General features: G+C 36.9%; 1 protein-coding gene and 1 long non-coding RNA gene across 11 annotated transcripts in view; one reads left to right on the forward strand and one right to left on the reverse strand.

Annotated features, from left to right (window-relative positions):
* The window catches only part of LOC143673776 (uncharacterized), a 134,934-nt gene extending 125,168 nt beyond the window's left edge, over positions 1-9,766 (reverse strand). For 2 of the 5 annotated variants that reach the window (XR_013170639.1, XR_013170638.1), the window contains exons 1-2: positions 9,263-9,766; positions 1,817-1,943 (exon numbers count right to left, since the gene is read on the reverse strand). This is a non-coding gene — a long non-coding RNA (uncharacterized LOC143673776). The remainder of the gene's footprint in view (positions 1-1,816; positions 1,944-9,262) is intronic. The other 3 variants (XR_013170635.1, XR_013170637.1, XR_013170636.1) reach the window with 3 other exon arrangements.
* Positions 9,526-20,236, forward strand: part of ERCC6L2 (ERCC excision repair 6 like 2) — a 170,803-nt gene continuing 160,092 nt past the window's right edge. Inside the window, exons 1-2 of one of the 6 annotated variants that reach the window (XM_077148717.1) lie at positions 9,526-10,215; positions 14,701-15,125. In XM_077148717.1, coding sequence (XP_077004832.1) covers positions 10,134-10,215; positions 14,701-15,125 — 507 coding nt within the window. In that variant the 5' untranslated portion in view covers positions 9,526-10,133. Of the gene's footprint in view, positions 10,216-10,262; positions 10,570-14,700; positions 15,126-17,331; positions 17,464-18,563; positions 19,394-20,236 lie in introns of those variants that run through there. The other 5 variants (XM_077148711.1, XM_077148712.1, XM_077148714.1 and 2 more) reach the window with 5 other exon arrangements.

Genomic DNA, 20,236 nt, shown 5'->3' on the forward strand with positions numbered 1-20,236 from the left:
TATTAAAGTGCTCAGAGGAAAACAACTGCCAGTCAAGAATTTTACAGTTGGAGACTGTCTTCGAAAAATAAGGGAAAGATTAAGACATATGCTAATATCAGATAAAATAAACTTTAAATAAAAAATAGTTTCAAGGGACAAAGGTGTCCATTAAATGCCGATATGAGTCCTCCAATTTATTTTCCTTTTTCAAGATGTTTTTGGTAATTTGGGGCTCCTAACCCTTCTAAGTAAATTTGATAATTGGCTTTTCCATTTCTGAAAAATAGGTTGTAAGATTTCAATTGCCCTATTTTCTCATTCATTGATTCTTCTGCTTGTTCAAATCAGCTGCTGGATGCCTCTACTGTATTTTAAATCTCTTCTATTGTGCCTCCCATTCCTATAAGTTATTTCTCTTTTCATATTTTCAAATTCATCTTTATGCTCATCCAGAGTTTTCTTAATATCTTTTATCTCTTTAACCATATTTTCATTCATCTTCTTGAATTGATTTAGGAGATTTGTTTGAATATTGTTGATTAGTTCAAAATTCTGTCTCCTCTGACATTCTAATTTGTTCCTTCAACTGGGCCATAGCTTCCTGTTTCTTAATATGGCTTGTAATTTTTATCTGATGTCTAGTCATCTGATTATCTTGATGAGTTTACTCTGAAGATCTGTTTCTCTCTCTTGACTAGGGATTTATTGTTGATTGGTTTTGTATTAAGGCCCTTCTCTGGCATCTGGTTCAACTTTATTCTAGACTTTTAGAATTGCTCATGTTTAACCGATTAGATTTTTTTCAGCTCCTCTTCAACTGATTTTTGCCCTGGGTGTGTTACAGATTTTTGATTGCACTATTTGTGCCATTGCTTCACCCCAAAGAAAAAGCTTCCTTTCCTCCTTTCCCTCTCAGGTAATCTTGATCTCTTCTGTTTGTTACTGTTTTGCCTCTACAGTTTTTTTTTTGTTTTTTTTTTTAACTCTTCTTTCTTGCCTCCTTTCTTGCTTTTGCTTGGAGGGTGAGTTCTGGTAGAAGGGCACCGCAGAGAGGACTTTCCCTAATCTGCTCTTCCCAGCCAAAACAGGACCAGGGACCCATGAATGGGATACAGACCACTTCCAAACAGCCCTGGGGAGAGGGTCAGGGTATACACAAATAAGCTTTTTGAAGATTCCCCCCAAAATGTGCTTTCCTGGCCTGCCTAGCACATGGCACGCTTCCACAAACTGTTCCCCACAGCCCTCTGGAGGCCCTGTGTCTTTGAAATGTCACTGTCTTTGCCCCTTGTAACTTAATAAATCCCCTTTATAAAAGCCAATTCATTTCTGGTATATTGCATTCAGGCAGCTTTAGCAAACCAAGACCTTATACCCAAAGCACAAGCAACAAAAAGAAAAAAAGACAGAAATGAGAACTCTTGAGGCTTCTGTGCCTCAAAGGACTTTGTAAAAAAGGTGAAGAGGCAACCAACTCAATGGGGGAAAACATTTGGAAACCATGTATCTGATAAGGGTTTGATGTCCAGTATATATAAAGAACTCCTACAACAACAAACTCCACAACAAAATAATAAACAACCCAATTATAAATGGGCAAAATATATGAATAGACATTTTTCTGAAAAGGAAATACAAATGGTTAAAAAGCACATGAAAAGATGTTCATCTTCATTAGCTATTAGGGAAATGCAAATCAAAATCACAATGAAATATAGGGAAATGCAAACCAAAATCACAATGAGATATTACCTCAACTTATAAGAATGGCCACTATTAAACAAACAGGAAACTACAAATGTTGGAGAGGATTTGGAGAAAGTAGAATACTCACTCACTGCTGGTGGGAATGTATACTTTTATAGCTGCTGCAGAAGACAGTTTGGCGGCTCCTCAGAAAACTAAATATTGAGTTGCCTGATGACCCAGCAATTCCACTCCTTAGTATATACCCAGAAGATCTGAAAGCAATAACATGAACAGACATCTGCACACTGATATTCATAGTGGCATTATTCACAGTTTCCAAAAGATGAAAACAATCCAAGTGTCCATTAACAGACGAGTGGATAAACAAAATCCAGTATATACATATTACGGTCTATTAAGCAGCAGTAAAAACGAGTAAGATCCTGATTTTGCCCAGAAAAATGGGCAAAAGACTTGAACAGACTTCATTCCAAAGAAGACATACAAATGGCCAGAAAGCACACGCAAAGATGTTCAGTGTCATTAGCCATCAAGGATATGCAAATGAAAACCACAATGAGGTACCATTTCACATTCATTAGAATGGGTGCTATTAAAAAATGGAGAGGATACAGAAAAATAGGCCTGCTACAGGTGAATTGTCGGCATTGGAAGATGTGGGGCAACTGCTTTTTTTTATATGCTATATGCTTTATGCCTGCCCTTCTCTCCTACTTACTAGGCTGTGTCTGACTTCCCTAGGATTGATTTTGGAAAAGGGAGAAAAAGTAAGGAACGGGAAGGATGTTACTCCTATACATCCAGCAGTCCACGTCCCATTTGGGGGCATTCTGAAGCCCCTGCTGGCTTTCTTTCATCTATGACTCATATTTTCTCTAGAGGAAATGTACATCCTTTCATGACAATAAACTCAGGGGTAAGGGGGCCCCAAGTGCATCAACCTTTCCTTAATCTCAGAGCAGTTAGCCAGCCATAGTATCTGCCCTATAGATTTCTAGGATTTGAATCCAATATTCCATCATGCTCTATAAATTGCAAGAGAACCTTCCAAGTGATCCCTATGGAGCCCCTTTTGCTTGCCTTGAGGTGAGGGGCTCAGCACTACAATGGCTCTATCAAAAACTTCTTTTCCTCTAATCTCCCATTCCTACCTTTTATATCCTCAGTGTAGGTGAGGACATAGGATTGGAATTAGGATTATAAAATCTGTACTGATGACTTTCTTTGGAAATCTTGCATGGAAAAGATTATCTTACATTAAAATGTGCAGTTTATTGTCTTAGTACCTCAGCTGAAAACAATTTAAAAACATTCCATTTTAAAATTCTATTCCACATTTAATTTCTCATTTCCATCGTGATTTCTTCTCTGACTCATAAATTACTTAGAAATGTGTGTTAAAATTTCAAAATATAGTGTCTATAAAACATTAAAAAGTTTAAATATTGATTTTTAACTTAACAGCATGGAATCAGAGAACATGATCCATATGAAGTAGATTGCTGGAAAGCTGTTGAGACTTGCTTTATGACATTCATGGTCAGATTTTGTAATTATTCCATGTGCTTTAAATATAGATATTTATCCTCTAGCAATAGGATGGAATATTCTGAGTATGTTCATTAGATCAAGATTGTAAATTATGTTGTTCAAATCTATTTTTTTTAATCTGGCAATTACTACAGTGAAATGTACCGAAAATTCCTACCATGTCTGTGGATTAGTTTCTCTTTGAAATTCTGACAACATCCATATATTTGGAGAGTGCTATTAGGTGGCGATACATTGAGGACTTTTTTTCCTTCATGGTAAACTATAACTTTGGCGATAAATATTTTATATATATACAATTTATTTTCCCTGTGGTTTTTGCCTTAAAGTCTGTTTCTTATATTAATATTGTGAGTTGTACCAAGCTTTCTTTTCTTTACTATTTCTCTATTATGCTTTTTAATTTTACTTTCAACCTTACCTTTATGTATCTTCTAAGTAGCATATAGATACATTTTGTTCTTGTTTTTCCAAATCTGAGGGTCTCTATCACCAGGCAAGTTTAATCTGTTAATACATTTATTGCCCTTGTCATGGTCAGGTTCATGTGTCAACTTGGCCAAGTGGTGGTACCTGTTTGTCTGGTTGGGCAAGTGCTGGCCTGTCACAATGAGGACATTAAATAGAATTAAATCATGATCATGTCAGCGTCATCCACAGCTGATTCCATTTGTAATCAGCCAAGGGGAGTGTCTTCTGCAATGAGTGTTGCTCAATCTAATCACTGGAAGCCGTTTAAGGAGGATTCAGAAGAGACAGGCTCTCTTCCTGCTTCGGCTGGTGAGCCTCTCCTGTGGAGTTCGTCCAGACCCTCCATCGGAATTGTCAGCTTCTGTAATGTCACTTCAATTTGTCTATTTACTGATTTATTTTTTTGCATGGGCAGGCACCGGGAATTAAACCCAGGTTTCCTGCATGGCAGATGAGAATTCTGCCACTGAGCCACCATTGCACCGCCCTACTGATTTATTTTTAATTCATATTGCATGCAATTCATTTTATGCTTTCTGAATCTGAGGATTTCAGCTATCATTTCCTGCACATTTCCTCTCCCAAGTTTCTCTATTCTTTACTTCTGGAAATCCAATTAGATATACGTTAGACTTTTGTCTTTTAGCCTCATCTCTCTTAACTTATCTTTTGTATTTTCCATCTACTTTTTTACCCTACATTTGAGATTATTTCTTAAAATGTATCTTTCATTTCATGAATTGTCTACTAAGGTGTATTTAATCTGCTGTTTAATTTACCTTTGGTTTTTTTATTTCAACATTTAAAATTTCATTTCCAGATGTTCTAGTTCTTTAAAAAAGTCTATTTGGTGTCTTTTATTTTTTTCTTTCTCATGTTTTCAGTACAATTTTAAAAATATTAAATATTTGCATCATACTTTAAAAAACACATTATATCTAATACTTCTAGTAACTGAATTTCTAGAGGTCCATTTCTACTGCATGTTGTTTTACTGGCTCTTGCTCACAGTGGCTTATTTCTTTGTGTGATTTGTTGTCCATAGTTTTTGGATTGTCAGTTGTTTGATGGGGCTTTATCTCTGGGAATTCCGAGGAGTCTCTGTTTTAATATGTTTCTCTCTAGAAAGGATATGCTGGCTTTTTTCTAGCAACCTGAATGCAATTAACCAGGCATTACGTTATGCTATTATCTTGGCTTGGGGTTTCTTGGACCATGCAGATTATATAAATTTAAATCCTAAATTGAATTTGTTTGCAGGCATGCTGTGATTTCAAATTTTTAGGGAAAATTAACAAATCCCTTCCCTCCCCACAACAGAGGTCAAGCCAAGATAGACAACTTCCTTTCTTTATCCTCCCCCTTTTCTGTTGTCCAGATTTTTTTCTAGTGTATCATTTCACTGAGGGTATTACCTTTCAAGCCCTATTTGGCAGCTTGTGAGAATTTAAGACTACATCTTCAATTTCAAGATTATTAAAATTGAAATTTTTTGTAACCAAGATAGGCAAATGGCCCCAGGAAAGCAGTGGCCTACATACCTCAATAAACTAGTTTCCAGATCTCTCCTTAGCTCTGGCTTATGATTATTTCACATACTTTTTTATAAGCTCAACTATGCATTTTTTGTTGTTGTTGCTGTTGTTTTAAAAATTTTATTGCAATATATAACAATGAAGTAAACAGTAATTAGACACCTAGCATTTCCCCCAAAACAATAAAAAAATGTAAACAGCAAAATAACTCTGCCTATACTTATAACTGTAACTATAACTATAACTTATAACTATACCTATACTTATACTTAAAATAGCAGTAACTATTTTCATTTTAAGAAAAGGTGCCCTTTCTTCCCTACCCTCATGCCCCAGTATTTAACATGAAAGAATGGGCTTCCTTACACATTAATTTTATATTTATTTGAAGTAGCAATAATAACCATCAATAATTTGGCTTTTTTGTTTATAGCTGTTCCAAAATTTTTCCCAATTTCACACAGCCATTATCCAGTGTTGGCATGAAATAGAGACTGTAGATTCTAGGTAGCAAAGATTCTTTTTGAAACCAATGTTAAGTCAAAGGAATATAAAGCAAGGCATTACGCTAAATTTCTGGATTTAGTACACTAAAAAGAGTAGAACCTAGGAAAAGTTTCTTACTATTTTATAGAAGAAATAAAGACCAGCAAAAGCTGATATTTTTTGTTGTATATTTTACACACTGTGTGGATCTGCAGCATCAGCTAATAAGTAGACATACACTGTATTTATCCCTGCCTTATGTCCTAGATCCCTCCCTCCCCACCCCCAGCAATCAACTACCTTATTCCAAAAATTGTGGATATGAGCCCAAATCATCCCAGACAATCCAGTGAACAGTTAGTATAATGCACTGGTGTGAATTGTGAGATTAAAAAAAAAAGTCCATTTCAGTCTTCATCAAAGTTCTACTGTAAAAGAAAATTGGCAGCCAAATTCTCATTCTTTCCACAAGCAAAATATGCTTGTATCACAAGTCCTTCAGGAAATCCTAATGCCTTTAACCTTTCTATAGCTTCTTTGTCCTGAGGTGTCACTTGAATCAGCTATGCATTTTGAGTGTTTTAATTAAAAAATTTAATTCAGCTTTTCTCAATGTTTGGTTATAAGAAGTTTCAGGCTATTGTCTGACAAGAAATATGAAATATTGCATGAAACAGAATCACGTTTTAAAATTTCAAATCTAAAAATCTCTTCTGTGAATAACACTTTTATAGACTTATCATATTAGAAAGAGAATCAAGCATCATGTTCTAGTCCTGACTTTTTTTACTTGCTATTTGTGACCCTGGGTAAATCACCTCACATTCCTCAAACTATTTCAAGTGAGCATTTCTCACATTGGATTAAATGATTCCTAAAATTTCTTTGAATTCTAATATTCAATGAGTCTATGAAGTAAAAATAGCTTTGGTGAAGGTTCAAGATGTAATAATATTCATCATATGGGATCATGGTATATTTATAATACTGACCTGCCATGCACCATATATCTTTTACTAAACCTGGCTCAAACCTAAAATTTTCTTTTGTTTGGCCCAAGGTTTAAAATTTTGGGGATTTAGTTTACTTCTTGGCAAAGAAGGACACATCTATTTCTACTTTTCACTTGTTCCCATTCAACTTTTCTTCCTTTATTCTGTTCTTTTCATTACTAAAGTTGGCTGGAACATTGTATCAAGGGAAGAATAGTACACCCTAAAATCGTTCAACTCAGATTCTAAGACTCCAATTCTTATGTTGTCTTTGGTTCTCATTCTATTTGTTTCTTTAGTCTTTTTGCTAGATAAACTCACAATTTTGGAATTCTGTGAACCATACATATACATATATATACACATGTATTTGACTTTTACAGAGTGGTCCTAGAGACTAATTTTTTCCCTCCAATTAATTATCTTTCTTAAGACCCTCTTTGATAGTGAAGTAATATTCTTTTGAAATACCTATGCCATCATCATCTTTGTTATTCTTTTCTCTCTCTTTCGACAGTGTGAACTGGCTATACTTTATTAGATCCTCCTTTGGAGAGGTTTCACATATGATTCAGTTAGCCAACATCATTTTTAGTGAATTGAGGAATTCCTAAGTATTTTGCAAGACTTTCAGTTTCACTTTGCCGTGATTTGCATTATAGTTTACAACATCAGCAACTAGACAAGGATGTCTATGCAATGGGCAAGGACAAAAGCTACTGTTAATTGGGGAAGGAATGTTTGAGGCTGTCTAATTTTATAGGGCATCTAGTTCACTAATACATATTTTCATGTTAGGATGATTTTTGCCTCAGTATGCATCACAGCCATGGAGGGAGATCAAACAATAAGCTCTCAGAAAAGAAGGAACCCTTCTATTCTATTAGTCACAAGGGTAGGTTTTTCTTCAACCAGATGATCTCTTCATTTAAATAAAAATTTACGCGTGAATTAGTCTTATCACTTCTATTTAGAAGGTCAGCTCTGTAAGATCTACATCTTAAATCTCTAAATTTCTGGAAAAACAAGACAATATTATAAAAGTCAATTTCACTGGGAGATAAATTCCTTCTCTACTAGTTGTAGAAAAAAAAATTAACCTCGATTGAAATTTTCATTTGCCATTAATTTTTGAACTAATGTGAAGAGAATTTAAGTAAAATATGTATTCCATCAATTCTGAGCAGATTTTTCCCCTACATTTAAAAATCTCCAACATTAGGATGAATGATAGAATCCACAGTTACAATTATAATCAGCAGTGTCTCTTCTGTTTTAGCTGTACATAAGATAATATGTAAACTAGTCATGGAAGTTTTAAGTTAGAATCTAATTTATAATTCTAATCTAAGTAATAATGTATTAATGATTAGCCAAAATATTAGTGGCTATGCAGAATACAACTTTTCAATGGATACTCTCCTTTAATAACAATAATAGCAAAATATATATTCCTTACCATGAGGCAAGCACTATTTTACGTGTTTTATTTATCTTATTCAGTTCTCATGATACCCTTTTTAGGTAGGTTATGATCATTAGCTCATTTTATGGGTAAGAACATTGAAGCATAGAGAGGTTATCTCACACAGTTAATGAATGAGTTAGAAGATTCTCTTAAATATAATTTTTTACCTGCTGGTAAACAGAAACAAATGATATTCTAGATGAAGTATTTTATAAAATATACTACAGATGTGTAGTATTTGTGAAAGAATGGCTATGTATTTGCAGGGCAAATATCAATATAGCTTTCCTTGTTACGACGGCTCTATGGTGAGCAGAATAATATGTCCAAAGAAGTCCTGTCCTAATTCCTGGAATCTATGCTACCTTACATGGCAAAGGGGCTTTTGCCAATGTGGTTAAGAATGCAGACCTTGAAATGGGGAGATTAATCTGTATTATCCAATTAGACCCAATCTAATCGCACGAGCCTTAAAGAACCTTTATCTGAAGCTGTGGCCAGAAGAGGTGACAAAGGGAGAAGGGTCAGCAAAGCAATGCTGCTGGCTTTGAACACTGAGGAAAAAACCACTAGTCCCACGAATGTGGGCAGCCTCTACAACCTGAAAAAAAAGGGCAAGAAACCCATTCTTCCCTAGAGGGACCAGAATGGAGAACAGCCCTGCTGGCAACTTGCTTCTAGCCCAGAGTTGAGTTGGATTTCTGGCCTCCAAAACTGCAAGATAATTAATTTGTGTCTTTTCAGGCAACTAAATTTGTGATCAATTTGTTTCAGCAGCAATAGGAAACTAATACAGGCCATTATGGCTAACCTAATGCAAGTTGTATACGAAAACATTTTAACATGTGCAGGATCTATCTTTGGATTATTCAATCTCTAACATCTGCAAAAGTATGAAGCGTTTGAGTATTAACTTGAGTTAGGTATGGTGCCATGAAATTGCTTGCAAAATCAGTCTCGATGGGTTACTTACAGCAGCGTTTTCTCATAATGCGTTACACAGACCACTGGTGACTTTAGACGGTACACGGAAAAAGCTTAAATTTTAACAGCATTTTTACGTTTACCTTCTGTTTATGGAAAATGCTGCTGTTCTTGTCTTCACGTAAGTTATTTGTGGTTTACTGCATTTTGAAGTGTATGACCCAAGAACACGAGCTAATTTCAAACTCAGCCTCCCCCTGGGTGACTTGAAGCGCTGACGTCCCTACAGCGGAGGCAGCATTCGAGGAGGGAATCGTTCGTTTCCTAAAATTCCTAGGCGTGCGGCAAGGTAACGAAATCACCAAACACCAAATATAAACAGGAAAGCCAGAATCGCGGGGACAACGGGCCCCTTTCAGGCCGCCGTCCTCTGGGGGGTCCCTAAAACACCTTCACGTCCGGACCTGTCGTAAATCTCTAACCCTCCCTCACAAGTAAAAGCTACAGCAGTGCGGCAAACATCGCGATACTTGAGACTATCACGAAGAGTTACGCAATCAGTCTCCCGGGGGAGAGACAGAAGGAAGAGTGTTCCGCCCATATAAAGGAAGTTTGGTTCGCGCGAGATCCCGTTGACATTTCGCAGCCAGTTCTCGCGGGATTTTTGGAGTCCAGTTGTAATGAGCTGTGTGTTGGGGAGAGAGGCCCGACCCTGAAAGGGCGGGGAAGGGGTCACCATGCCCAGGTTCTGGCCTCCCCCGGCAGCTGAGCCTGAGTCGACTCAGTGAGCGCCGCGTTGCCAGGCTCACACAGCGCCCTTCGGCTCTGCCGTTTCCTCGGACGCCGCCATCCCCTTCTCCCTGGACTCCCTCAGCCTCCACCTTTGCTCCCAGCATCGCGTGGTTTTGGGCTCCAGGGGGGCGATGTGCGGAGAGGGGCGGAAGGTATCGTTGGCCGCCGCGGCCCGTCTGCCCGCCCCCTCCTCGCTGTCCTCCACCGCCAGTCGGGTGTTAAATGCCGCGGGGCTGCCAGGCCCCTCCCCCTGGCCAGATGGACGCCTCTGTCCCGAAGCCCCGCGCGGAAACCGCCGGCAAAGGTATAGGCTCCGAGATCGCCACTCTGCCCAGAGACCTTGTCTTTACTGCGCGGGTTTGGACCCGTTTCGGCCAGGGCCCTTCGGGTTGGGTTTTACCGTTGTGGCTTCTCTGAGTGATGGCTGGAGATGGTGAACCCCTCTAGGGTTAGCCAATTCTTTGCGATTCAGTGTTCAGAACATGGACCTTGGAAATCATACTGCTCGTGATCTTGGTGCTGGCCTCGAACAGTTCCTTGCTAACCCAACTTTTGAGCAGTTTCCTCATCTGCAAAATTAGGCTCATTGCTGGGTTGCTGTGCTTATTCAACGAGATGGAGTATGCAAAGCATTCTACTATCCAGCCTCTGGCTCGTAGTAAGCGCTCAGTAAATATTTTTACTTTTAGTTCTTATCTTTGTGTGCCTCAGTTCTTAGTGAATGGTAGGCGTTTAAGTATTTGAATAAAGACTAAGATACTTAGTTCCAGTTCACTTTAATTACACAAAGAACTTAATATGTGATGTACTGAGTTAGAGCTTTATATTCCATCTTCTTGGGACAACAAGAGATGGTTTAGGGAAGGTGTGGTTATCTGCCACAAATCATCTGGGATGCCTTCTGGTTCCAAACTCTTTAGCTTCCATTATATAATGTGATATAACAAGCTGCCAGGTACTGAATGCTTGTTGTGTGCCCAGCAATATGCTGACCATCTACGTGATTTCCTTTGAGGAAGATACTGATCTCATTAAATAGATGAGGAAGTCAGAGCTATAGCTCTGAGAGGTTAATTAATACGCCTAAACTCAAAGGGCTCAGAATTGATGAAGCTGTAATTCAGAAGCCACAAATATGAATACCTGTGAGCCTGGCAGGTAAAATAAATAGATGAAGCTGTTGAGTGGAGATACTGGTGACTGAGATGTTCATATGACCGTTAAAGGGGGCAGGGGATACTAACTTCCAGGAAGTTGCTAATTCAGGTGTGAACTATTATAGCCTGGTAGCTACGAGGCCAGATAGCTGAGGTCAAATTCAGACTCACCTGCTTAATAGCTGTGTGACTTTGGGCAATTTGGATAACTTTTGTTTCTGAACTAATAATATTATGTGAGATAATTGAGGGCACAGAGAAACGCTCAAATGTTGGCTATATAATAATAATATTCCTTAATTCTATAGATATTTGTTAGGTTTCAGACATTGTATTAGGTACTCAGGTTATAGGAGTGAATAAACTAGTTTTAGGGAACTTGTATTTAGTTTGAGAAGACAAACTGTAGCAGACATTTTATATTTTTTCCTAGAAATGAAACCAAGTGAGGTAAAGCAAAAAAGAGTCGTAGTTTTTTAGATTGGGTAGTCAGTGAAGGCATCTCTTGAGGTGCTATTTGAACAGACCTGAATGAAGTAGAAAAATCAACCACTTACATATCTATGGAAGGAACAGAAAGCTCAAGGGCCCTAAAGTGGGAAAATGCTTGCCATAGTTGAATACCAAGGAGGCCAGTTTGGAATGAAAGGAGTAGAGAAGGTAGGAAATTAAAGAGGATGGCGGGGACCAGATCATAAAGAAAATCATAAGAGGACAATAGTGGCAATAGTAGTTACAAGTCCATACAGGAAGTTTAGGAGAAAGCTGATGGTGGCATGTTCAGGGGCAAAGGTTGGCAAACAGTCTGCCATCTTTTTTGTAAATGAAGTTTATTGTCACACTGCCCACACATTTGTTTATGTATTGTCTGTGGCTGTGTTTTACAGTACAGAGATGAGAGACCATATGGCCTGGAAAACCTAAAGTAGATGCAGCAATGAATTCTTAGATGACACCAAAAGCGTGAACAACAAAAGAAACAATAGATAAGTTGGACTTCATCAACATTAAAAAGCTTTTATGCATCAAAGGAAATTACCAAGAAAGTGAAAAGACAGCCTACAAAAATGGGAGAATATAGTTGTAAACCATATATTGAATGAGGGCTTCATATCCAGAATATATAAAGAACTGTTACACTGTAAACAAAAGGACAAGCAACCCAATTTAAAAAATGGGCAAAAGACTTGAATAGGCATTTCTCTAAAGAAGATATACAGATGGCCAAGAAGCACATGAAAAGATGTTCGACATCATTAACCATTAGGGAGAGAGAAATCAGAACCACAACATGACAAGATACTACTTCATACCCACAAGGACTATTATTAAAAAAAAAAAAAGGGAAAACAAGTATTGGAGAGGATGAGAAAAATTAGAACTTGTACCTTGTTGGTAGGAATGTAATATACTATAGCTACTGTGGAAAGCAGTATGGTGGTTCCTCAAAAAGTTAAACAGAGAATTACCATATCACCCATCAATTCCATTTCTAGGTATATACCCTAAGAAGATAAAAACTGTGTCTCAAACAAACACTTGCACACCATTGTTTATAGCAGCATTATTCATAATAGCCAAAAGGTGGATACAACCCAAATGTCCATCAACAAATGAATGGATAAGCAAAATGTATAAACATACAATGTAAAAGTATTTGACCATATGAAAGACGAAGTTATAAGACATATTTCAACATCAAAGACTCTTGAAAACTTTGTGCTCCGTGAAATAAACAAGGCGTGTAAGGGCAAATATTGTATAATCCCACTTATAAGAGATGATTAAAAATAGCATATTCACAGATATAGGAAGTAGATTAAAGGTTAGTAGGGATGTGAGGGAGGGAAGAAGGGGTGTTTGTTTGGAAAAAAAAAAAAAACCCACAAAATTTAAAATACCCTAAACTAGCAAAATACCTAAAATTTAACTACAGATTAAGTTTGCCAACCCTTGCTTTAGAGAGATGGTGGCAGTGACCGTGGAGGAAAATGATATATTTTTTATGTAGAATCAGCAGGACATTCTTGTGGATTCCATGTAGGGAATAATATTAAAAAATGAAATAAAGGCTTACTAATGGTTTTCTACCTTGAGCAACTGGTTAGATGGTGATGCCAATTAATAAGATCTAGGAAGACTAGTTATGGACAAGGTTTTCTCACCATCATATTTAGCATTTGTTTTGTTATTAATTTTTGCCCATTGTAGGGTATGGTATCTGGTAAATGATTGGTGTTTAAGTCATGAAAATAAAAAGACATTTGCTGAATAGGCAAACAACATCTGAAACAGAAATAGTGTGTTAAGAAGTACTATAGGGGTTAATTTGGGGTGGGGGTGGGGGAGTCAGGTGACTTTAAGGCATAAACAGTCTTGTTCTGAAAATGGGACCTATTCACTTATCTGTTATTCCTGTACAGTGGCTCAAGATTTTTAAGTTTCATATTAAATCTCTGTCTCTTGGAGTAGTGCAACAATTCTCAAACATTTGGGATCCCAAGATTTGACTGGGAGAGCAGATTTTTTCCTGTGTGCTTAGGATTGTATGTCAAAACAACCTCACCAAAGTTAATGGGCATAATGTCTTTACTTTTGTGGGGCAACTGATGGCAATACCACAATGAGCTTGCTATTCTTGCTTAAGATTATAAACCTAATCATGTTGTCATCATGAATGTTACAAAAACCTAACCCAGGGTCATCAGGAAGACTCTAGGAAACGTTCAGTGGACCATCTGATCTCTAAGAGAAAAATAATTCCTACTATTCTTATAGTTGTACCCTTAGAGTTCCTCTTGATTCTTGCCATAAGAAATTCCATCTGGAAGATTATTTTTACTTAGTTTCCTCCGCTTGCTACCTTTTAATTGGACCAGTAAATATGTACTCTGTTGAGCCCCCCTCAAAATATATATAATGCTATATTTTCTGAATAGAAAATAAAATAAATGGCTGTACTGTTAAGCACAGAAGTTCATATAGAAAGGTCAGAAAGAGATCTTAGAATTCACTCTTTCAAGAACCTCAACTATGCAAAACCTAGAAGGGAAAAAGCTGTGACAAAGCTGGTGCACATCACTGTAGCTGAATTGAAGGTACCCTTGTTTGGCTGTATACAAATTAAAACAATGGTTTAGAAGCAGCACTATTGACAGTGAGAAGAAACAGCTGTCACCAGAGAAAGGAGATGGAATAACTATAAAAAAGCAGACAGAAGAAGCATTATAACACTGCTGTCTGGAGGATTTTAGCTTACTCATTACAAATTCCTGTTTACTATTCCTCTACCATATACATAATGTTCACGAGTCATCAAGACTATTTAAATCAGTGGTTCTCAATGCTGGCCTAGCATCAGAATCACCATTTGAATGCAACAGTAACAGCCAAACAAAATAATAAAACCAGATGCCCATGGCCTGTATCTATTGCATCAGAATCACCAGTGGTGATGATTATTATATACAGTTAGGAAAATATCTGTATACATGTTATATATATAATTTATCTTGTTTCTGTTTTTAGAAAAGGTATTTATGTGAAATCCTTTATTTTTTCCTATCAGTAGATAAATGAGGTTAAATTTATAGCTACATTTGGAAACTTTATTTTTTCTTTTATTTTTGTAGACATATGGCATCCAGGAGCAAGATGTCTTGCCCCTTCTCCAGATAATGAAAAACTTTGTGAAGTAAGCATAAAATCTATCACAGTGGATGAAAATGGGAAGACATTTGCAATCATCTTATATTCAGATTCTCTAGAAAGGAAAGTACCTCTTAAAAAACTGCAAGAAGTAAAATCTGTTAAAGATTGCTGTAGGAGTTTTATATTTGATGATGAAGATTTTGAAAAACCTTATTTCCCAAACCGAAAATTTCCATCATCTGCTGTTGCTTTTAAGTTATCTGAAGATGGAGACTCAATTCCTTATACTATTAATAGGTATTTGAGAGACTACCAAAGGGAAGGAGCCCAGTTTCTCTATGGACACTACATCCGAGGAAGAGGGTGTATTCTTGGTGATGACATGGGACTTGGAAAAACAGTACAGGTATTTTGTTTAATTACTGTATAATTAAAATTCACAAAGGTCATTTTATTATGTATATGAATGGCCACCATATACAAATCTCTCTCTGTGCTTCCAAGAGTATGATAGTTATTGTGCATGTTGTGTGTTTATCTCACCCACTAGACAGTAAAGTTCTCAAAGTTAAGGTCAGTGTCTCAGTCATTTTATTATTTTATTCTCAGTTCTTATTAAGTGCCTACAAAATATTTTGTTTGGAAATAATTTCAATTACATTTGAAATGGTTTAACTTTCAAGTAATACTTCATGGAAGGAAAGTATTCTGACATTTGGTAAACTACATAGCATGGTTAAATTGATTTCCTGTAAGCCTTTTGTCTAAACTGGTTGGTGTTTATCATTTCTGAAACTTCTTAATCTGGGATTCCTGGCCCATTAGGAGTTCTAGTAGTAGGCTTCAGAGAGCCTCCATAATTCCTTGAAATGTTTAACAAAATTAGTACTTATCTGTACTCATGTGCAGAAAGGAGCTGTGTTAATTAACTATTATTGTATGACAAATTACCCCAAAATGTAGCTACTTAAAATAACACACGCTTATCATCTCACAGTTTCTGTCATCAGGAATCCACATGCAGCTTCACTGGTCCTCTCACAAGAATGGTTGTTTAGTATAAAGTCTAGATTCAGAATTCTGATCTTCTTGCATTATAAACCTCTTTGAAAATTTAATGAAAGCTGAGGACCCTATGCTAGGTTGTTTCTAATAGGGCTCCTAATAACCTCTACGTTCTGGTAGACTGCACAAGGCTGCAGTTATCTCGAGTCTGGACTGGGAAGGTTTCCCTCCCTAGCTCACTCATGTGGGTGTTGATTGGATTCACTTACTGATGGGTTATTGGATTCATATCTTCAGTTTCTCCATGAGATGTTGACTAGAGGCCTTCCTCAGTTCCTTTCTGCATGGAGCTCTTCATAGCGCATCTCACAATGTGGAAGTTTGCTTCATCAGGGTGGTGAGCAAATGAGAGGGCACTAGTAAGTAAGAAGTTATGGTCTTTTGTAAACTATTAATGGAATAGACATCCCCTTGCTTTACCATGGAATAGACATCCCCTCACTTTGCCATATTCTGTTCATCCAAATTAATAGGTCCAGCCCACACCCAAGGGGAGATTGCACAGATATGTGAATACAAGGATGTAGAGATTACTGGGAGCCTTGTCAGAAGCCACCCACAGGGTCTTAACTTTCATTGGATTTCCAAAGAGGTTTGTAAAACTTGACTGTTTATAAAGCAGTGACTTTGGATTTGCAGGAGTTTTGTATAGTTTGTGATTAAGTCATTCCCTGCTTCCTTCCTTACGATTGAATTTAAACTGTTTTATCCATCATGACTTTTCCATTGGTTAGTGGAATTCAAATGTGAGAGACAAACTAAGCTTAACATTAAAAAATAGGCAAACAGTGCCACTGTGTATAAAGTTCTGATGTGAAAAGCTAGGTTAAAATAGAGTCCCTCAATAATCATAATATATTACCATTAGCTATACTCTCTGTTCCTTTTAACTCAAACAGTGCAGATAGTACTAGGCTTCCATATTAAAGGTACTTAATAATTGGTTGTGGAATAAATTAATTTGCTTTCTTAGAATAGGTAGCAAGGATACAGACGGAAATTTTAGGAAACTGTCATCTGTGGCAAGATCTACAACAGATGAGTGCTAGAAGAAAATTAAATGAGTGCTAGAAGAAAATTAAAAAATACTTAAAGCCTGACTGAATATCTTTACCTTGTATACTTTTATTAATTTTGCACCTGCTAGAATGTTCTTTCCCACACTTCTTTTACTAGTCAGTCTTTAGATGGGTCCATAGTCAGATACTTTCCTGAGGGTGCAACAGAAAGTGACTTGCAGTTTGATAGCCATCACCTTAAAACCTAGATACAATTCAAATTCTTGTGCATGTTTTAATCTCATATTTGAAGCTTAGCTTTCATCTCTGAAGTCGCATTACCTGAAAATTTCCTTTAATTAAATAAATTCATAGGATTATTAATTTTTTAATTAGAATACTAAATTTTTTTAATTAGAAAATTATGGGTTTACAGAACAAAACACAATTTCTGTATACCACCATATTATTAACACCTTGCATTGGTATGGTACACTTGTTAGAATTGATGAAAGCACATTTTTATAATTATACTGTTGCTTGATATAGGTTCCTAGGTTCTTGGCCATGTGCAAGAAAGAATTCTTTCTCACACAGCACAGAAAGCAGGCAGAAAGTTTATTAAATGCACATGCAGAGAGAAAGAGCATGTGGGTACTCTCGCAAGAGAAGGGGTGAAAGGTAAGAGGCCCCAGCAATATGGGGCAATCTGCTTTTGTAGATTTTTGTTCCTTTTGTAATTTTTATCAACTATTTTACAACCCTCCCCTTTCTCCTCCTTCCTTGATACTTGAGCCTAGATGACTTACTCAGGTGGGGTCAGTTGGCCCCACCCTTCTCCCTTCTTTGTTGATGCTGGAGCATACATGCCTCGCTCAGGTGGAGCCCATTGGCCCCCAGGTGTGTTTATTGCTATTCCTCTCGGAGATTTCTTTCGGCTTGGGGCCACTCAGCTTCTTGGGATTTGCCTCTTTGCTCAGCCAGCCAACATCTTATTTCTACTCCTGCCTCAATACTATTAAATGTATAGTCTATGGTTTAATTTAGAGTTCACTGTTTGTGTACTACACATCCATCAATTTTCATCGGGTTATTATTTATTTATTTATTTATTTTGCACGGGCAGGCATCAGGAATCGAACCCGGGTCTCCCGCGTGGCAGGCGATGATAGGGTTATTTTTTTACAGTGGCTAATTTTACTGTCCAATTTTATATCATCTGACATACTGAAATCAAAATTTTATTACAAGGCATTTGAGCTATGTGTAATGAATTTGCTAGACAAGTCTTTCTGAGTACTCACCTGCAGAAGACTAGGAAATCGTTTCTATGCTAATGTTGATCCTTAGCTTGATTTGTCTCATTCTTCGGGGACCTGCTTCTCTCCTTATTGTTCTTGTAACTCAGAGAATAACTTCCACATAAATAGGAAGCTTGGGAGACCCCATTTAGGGTATAGCTTTTATAGATATGATGACTGCCAGTTGAAAAAAATGTGAACAGTGGTTAATGAATTCATTAGAATTTCAAAATGCAGTAGGATTCGGTGACAATGAGAATAGACCATTGGCATTCAGTCTTTCAGCTATTGGGCTTATCTACTTTTCTACTTCATTTTTTCCCCTTTTTCCTGATTTCATCCCTTAAATTTTCTTCCTCTATTCTAACTTGGTCGTAATATGAAATTGAAATTGAGTTTCTTTTTTTTTCTATTAGCTTGTTCACATACCAAATAAGGTTTCCTTCCTTTGTTACAAATTTAACAAATTTAAAAGCAGGTAAATTTAATATTTTGCATTCTTCAAGGAATTAGTATTGAAAAATGTCCATTCGATTTAGTGACATGGAAATCATTGTGATCTTGAACAAGAGGCATTTGGCTGAGTTTGTGGAGCGTAAGCCAGAATAGAAGGTAAAGATGTTCTCTTGGAAAGTATGGGAAGTATGCTTACTTCTTTCAGAAATGTGGCTTTGAAGGGGGACAGAAGTGACCCGGGAGTAGCTGAAGAAGGATGGGATTTTTTTTTATGTGAAATTATCTTTTTTTTTTAATTAGAGAAGTTGTGGGTTTACAGAAAAATTATGCATAAAGTACAGGGTGGGTTCCTGTATACTACCTGTTCTAATTTTCAAGCTGCCAGGATGCTATATACCAGAAACTGAATGGCTTTTAAAAAGGGGAGTTTATTAAGCTGTAAGTTTACAGTTCTAAGGCTGTGAAAATGTCCAAATTAAGGCACCAACAAGAGGTTACCTTCATTCGAGAAAAGCGAACAAAGTTTGGGATTTCTCTCTCAGCTGGGAAGGCATATGGTGATGTCTGCTAGCTTTTTCTCCTGGCTTCTTATTCATGAAGCTCCTCCGTGGTGTATTCCTCCTTCATCTCCAAAGGTCTCTGGCTGTGTAGGCTGTCAAACTTTTTCCAAAATGGTTCCCTCTAAAGGGCTCCAGTAAGCAGCCCACCTTGAATGGGTGGAGAATTGTCTCCATGGAAACCATCTAATCAAAAGTTACCACCCACAAATGGGTGGGTCACATCTCCGTGGAAGTAGTCAGAAAGATACCACCCAGCAGTGTTGAATGAGGGTTAAAGGACATGGCTTTTCTGAGGTACATAACTTCAAACCAGCACATGACCCTATTATTTAACACCTTCTATTAATGTGGTACATTTGTTACTATTGATGAAAGCACATTTTTATTTTTATTTTTTTGAAAGTACGTTTTTATAATTGTACTTTAATGATAGTCCATGGTTTAATTTAGGGTTCACTGTTGTGTAATTCCATCACATTTTTTTAAAAGTTTTAAACTTTTTAAAAAGTATATATGTATAACATATATATATAAAACATATGTACATATATGTAACATATGCCACTTAAAATTTCCCCTTTTAACCACATACAGATGTATAATTCAGTGGTGTTAATTACATTCATAATATTGTGCTACCATCACTACCGTCCATTACCAAAGCATCTCTATCATCCCAAATGGAAACTCTGTACATTTTAAGCATTTACTCCCTAACCTGCTTTTTAAATATGTAATTTTTAAAGTCAGATTTAACTATGAGTTGTTGGTTTGTGACTTCTGTAGTTACAAAGTTTCCACATAAAATGTAAAAAACCCAAACTGTTTCTTTTACATCACTGATTTATTAAACGAATGTATACAATGTGTAATTAAATGAAAGGTAAACTACAAATTGCTGCTTGAAAGTAATGACCCTATGAAAATTATTTATTGCTCTCAATTTCCATATCTGCAAAATGGAGATAATAATAGTTTTAGGGGAGCATTAATTGGATTTTGGTCTTGTAGGGGTCTGGCATATGGACTGAGTCATTAAAATAGATAGCTGTTATTGAAGTTAAATGTCTCTTTCATCCCTGATGCCATCTTCATGGAATGTCCTAAGGTGGTTTCAGGAAGGACTGATTCAGGTGG

This window comes from Tamandua tetradactyla, chromosome 2 (assembly GCF_023851605.1).
Source record: "Tamandua tetradactyla isolate mTamTet1 chromosome 2, mTamTet1.pri, whole genome shotgun sequence".
Classification (NCBI taxonomy): domain Eukaryota; kingdom Metazoa; phylum Chordata; class Mammalia; order Pilosa; family Myrmecophagidae; genus Tamandua; species Tamandua tetradactyla.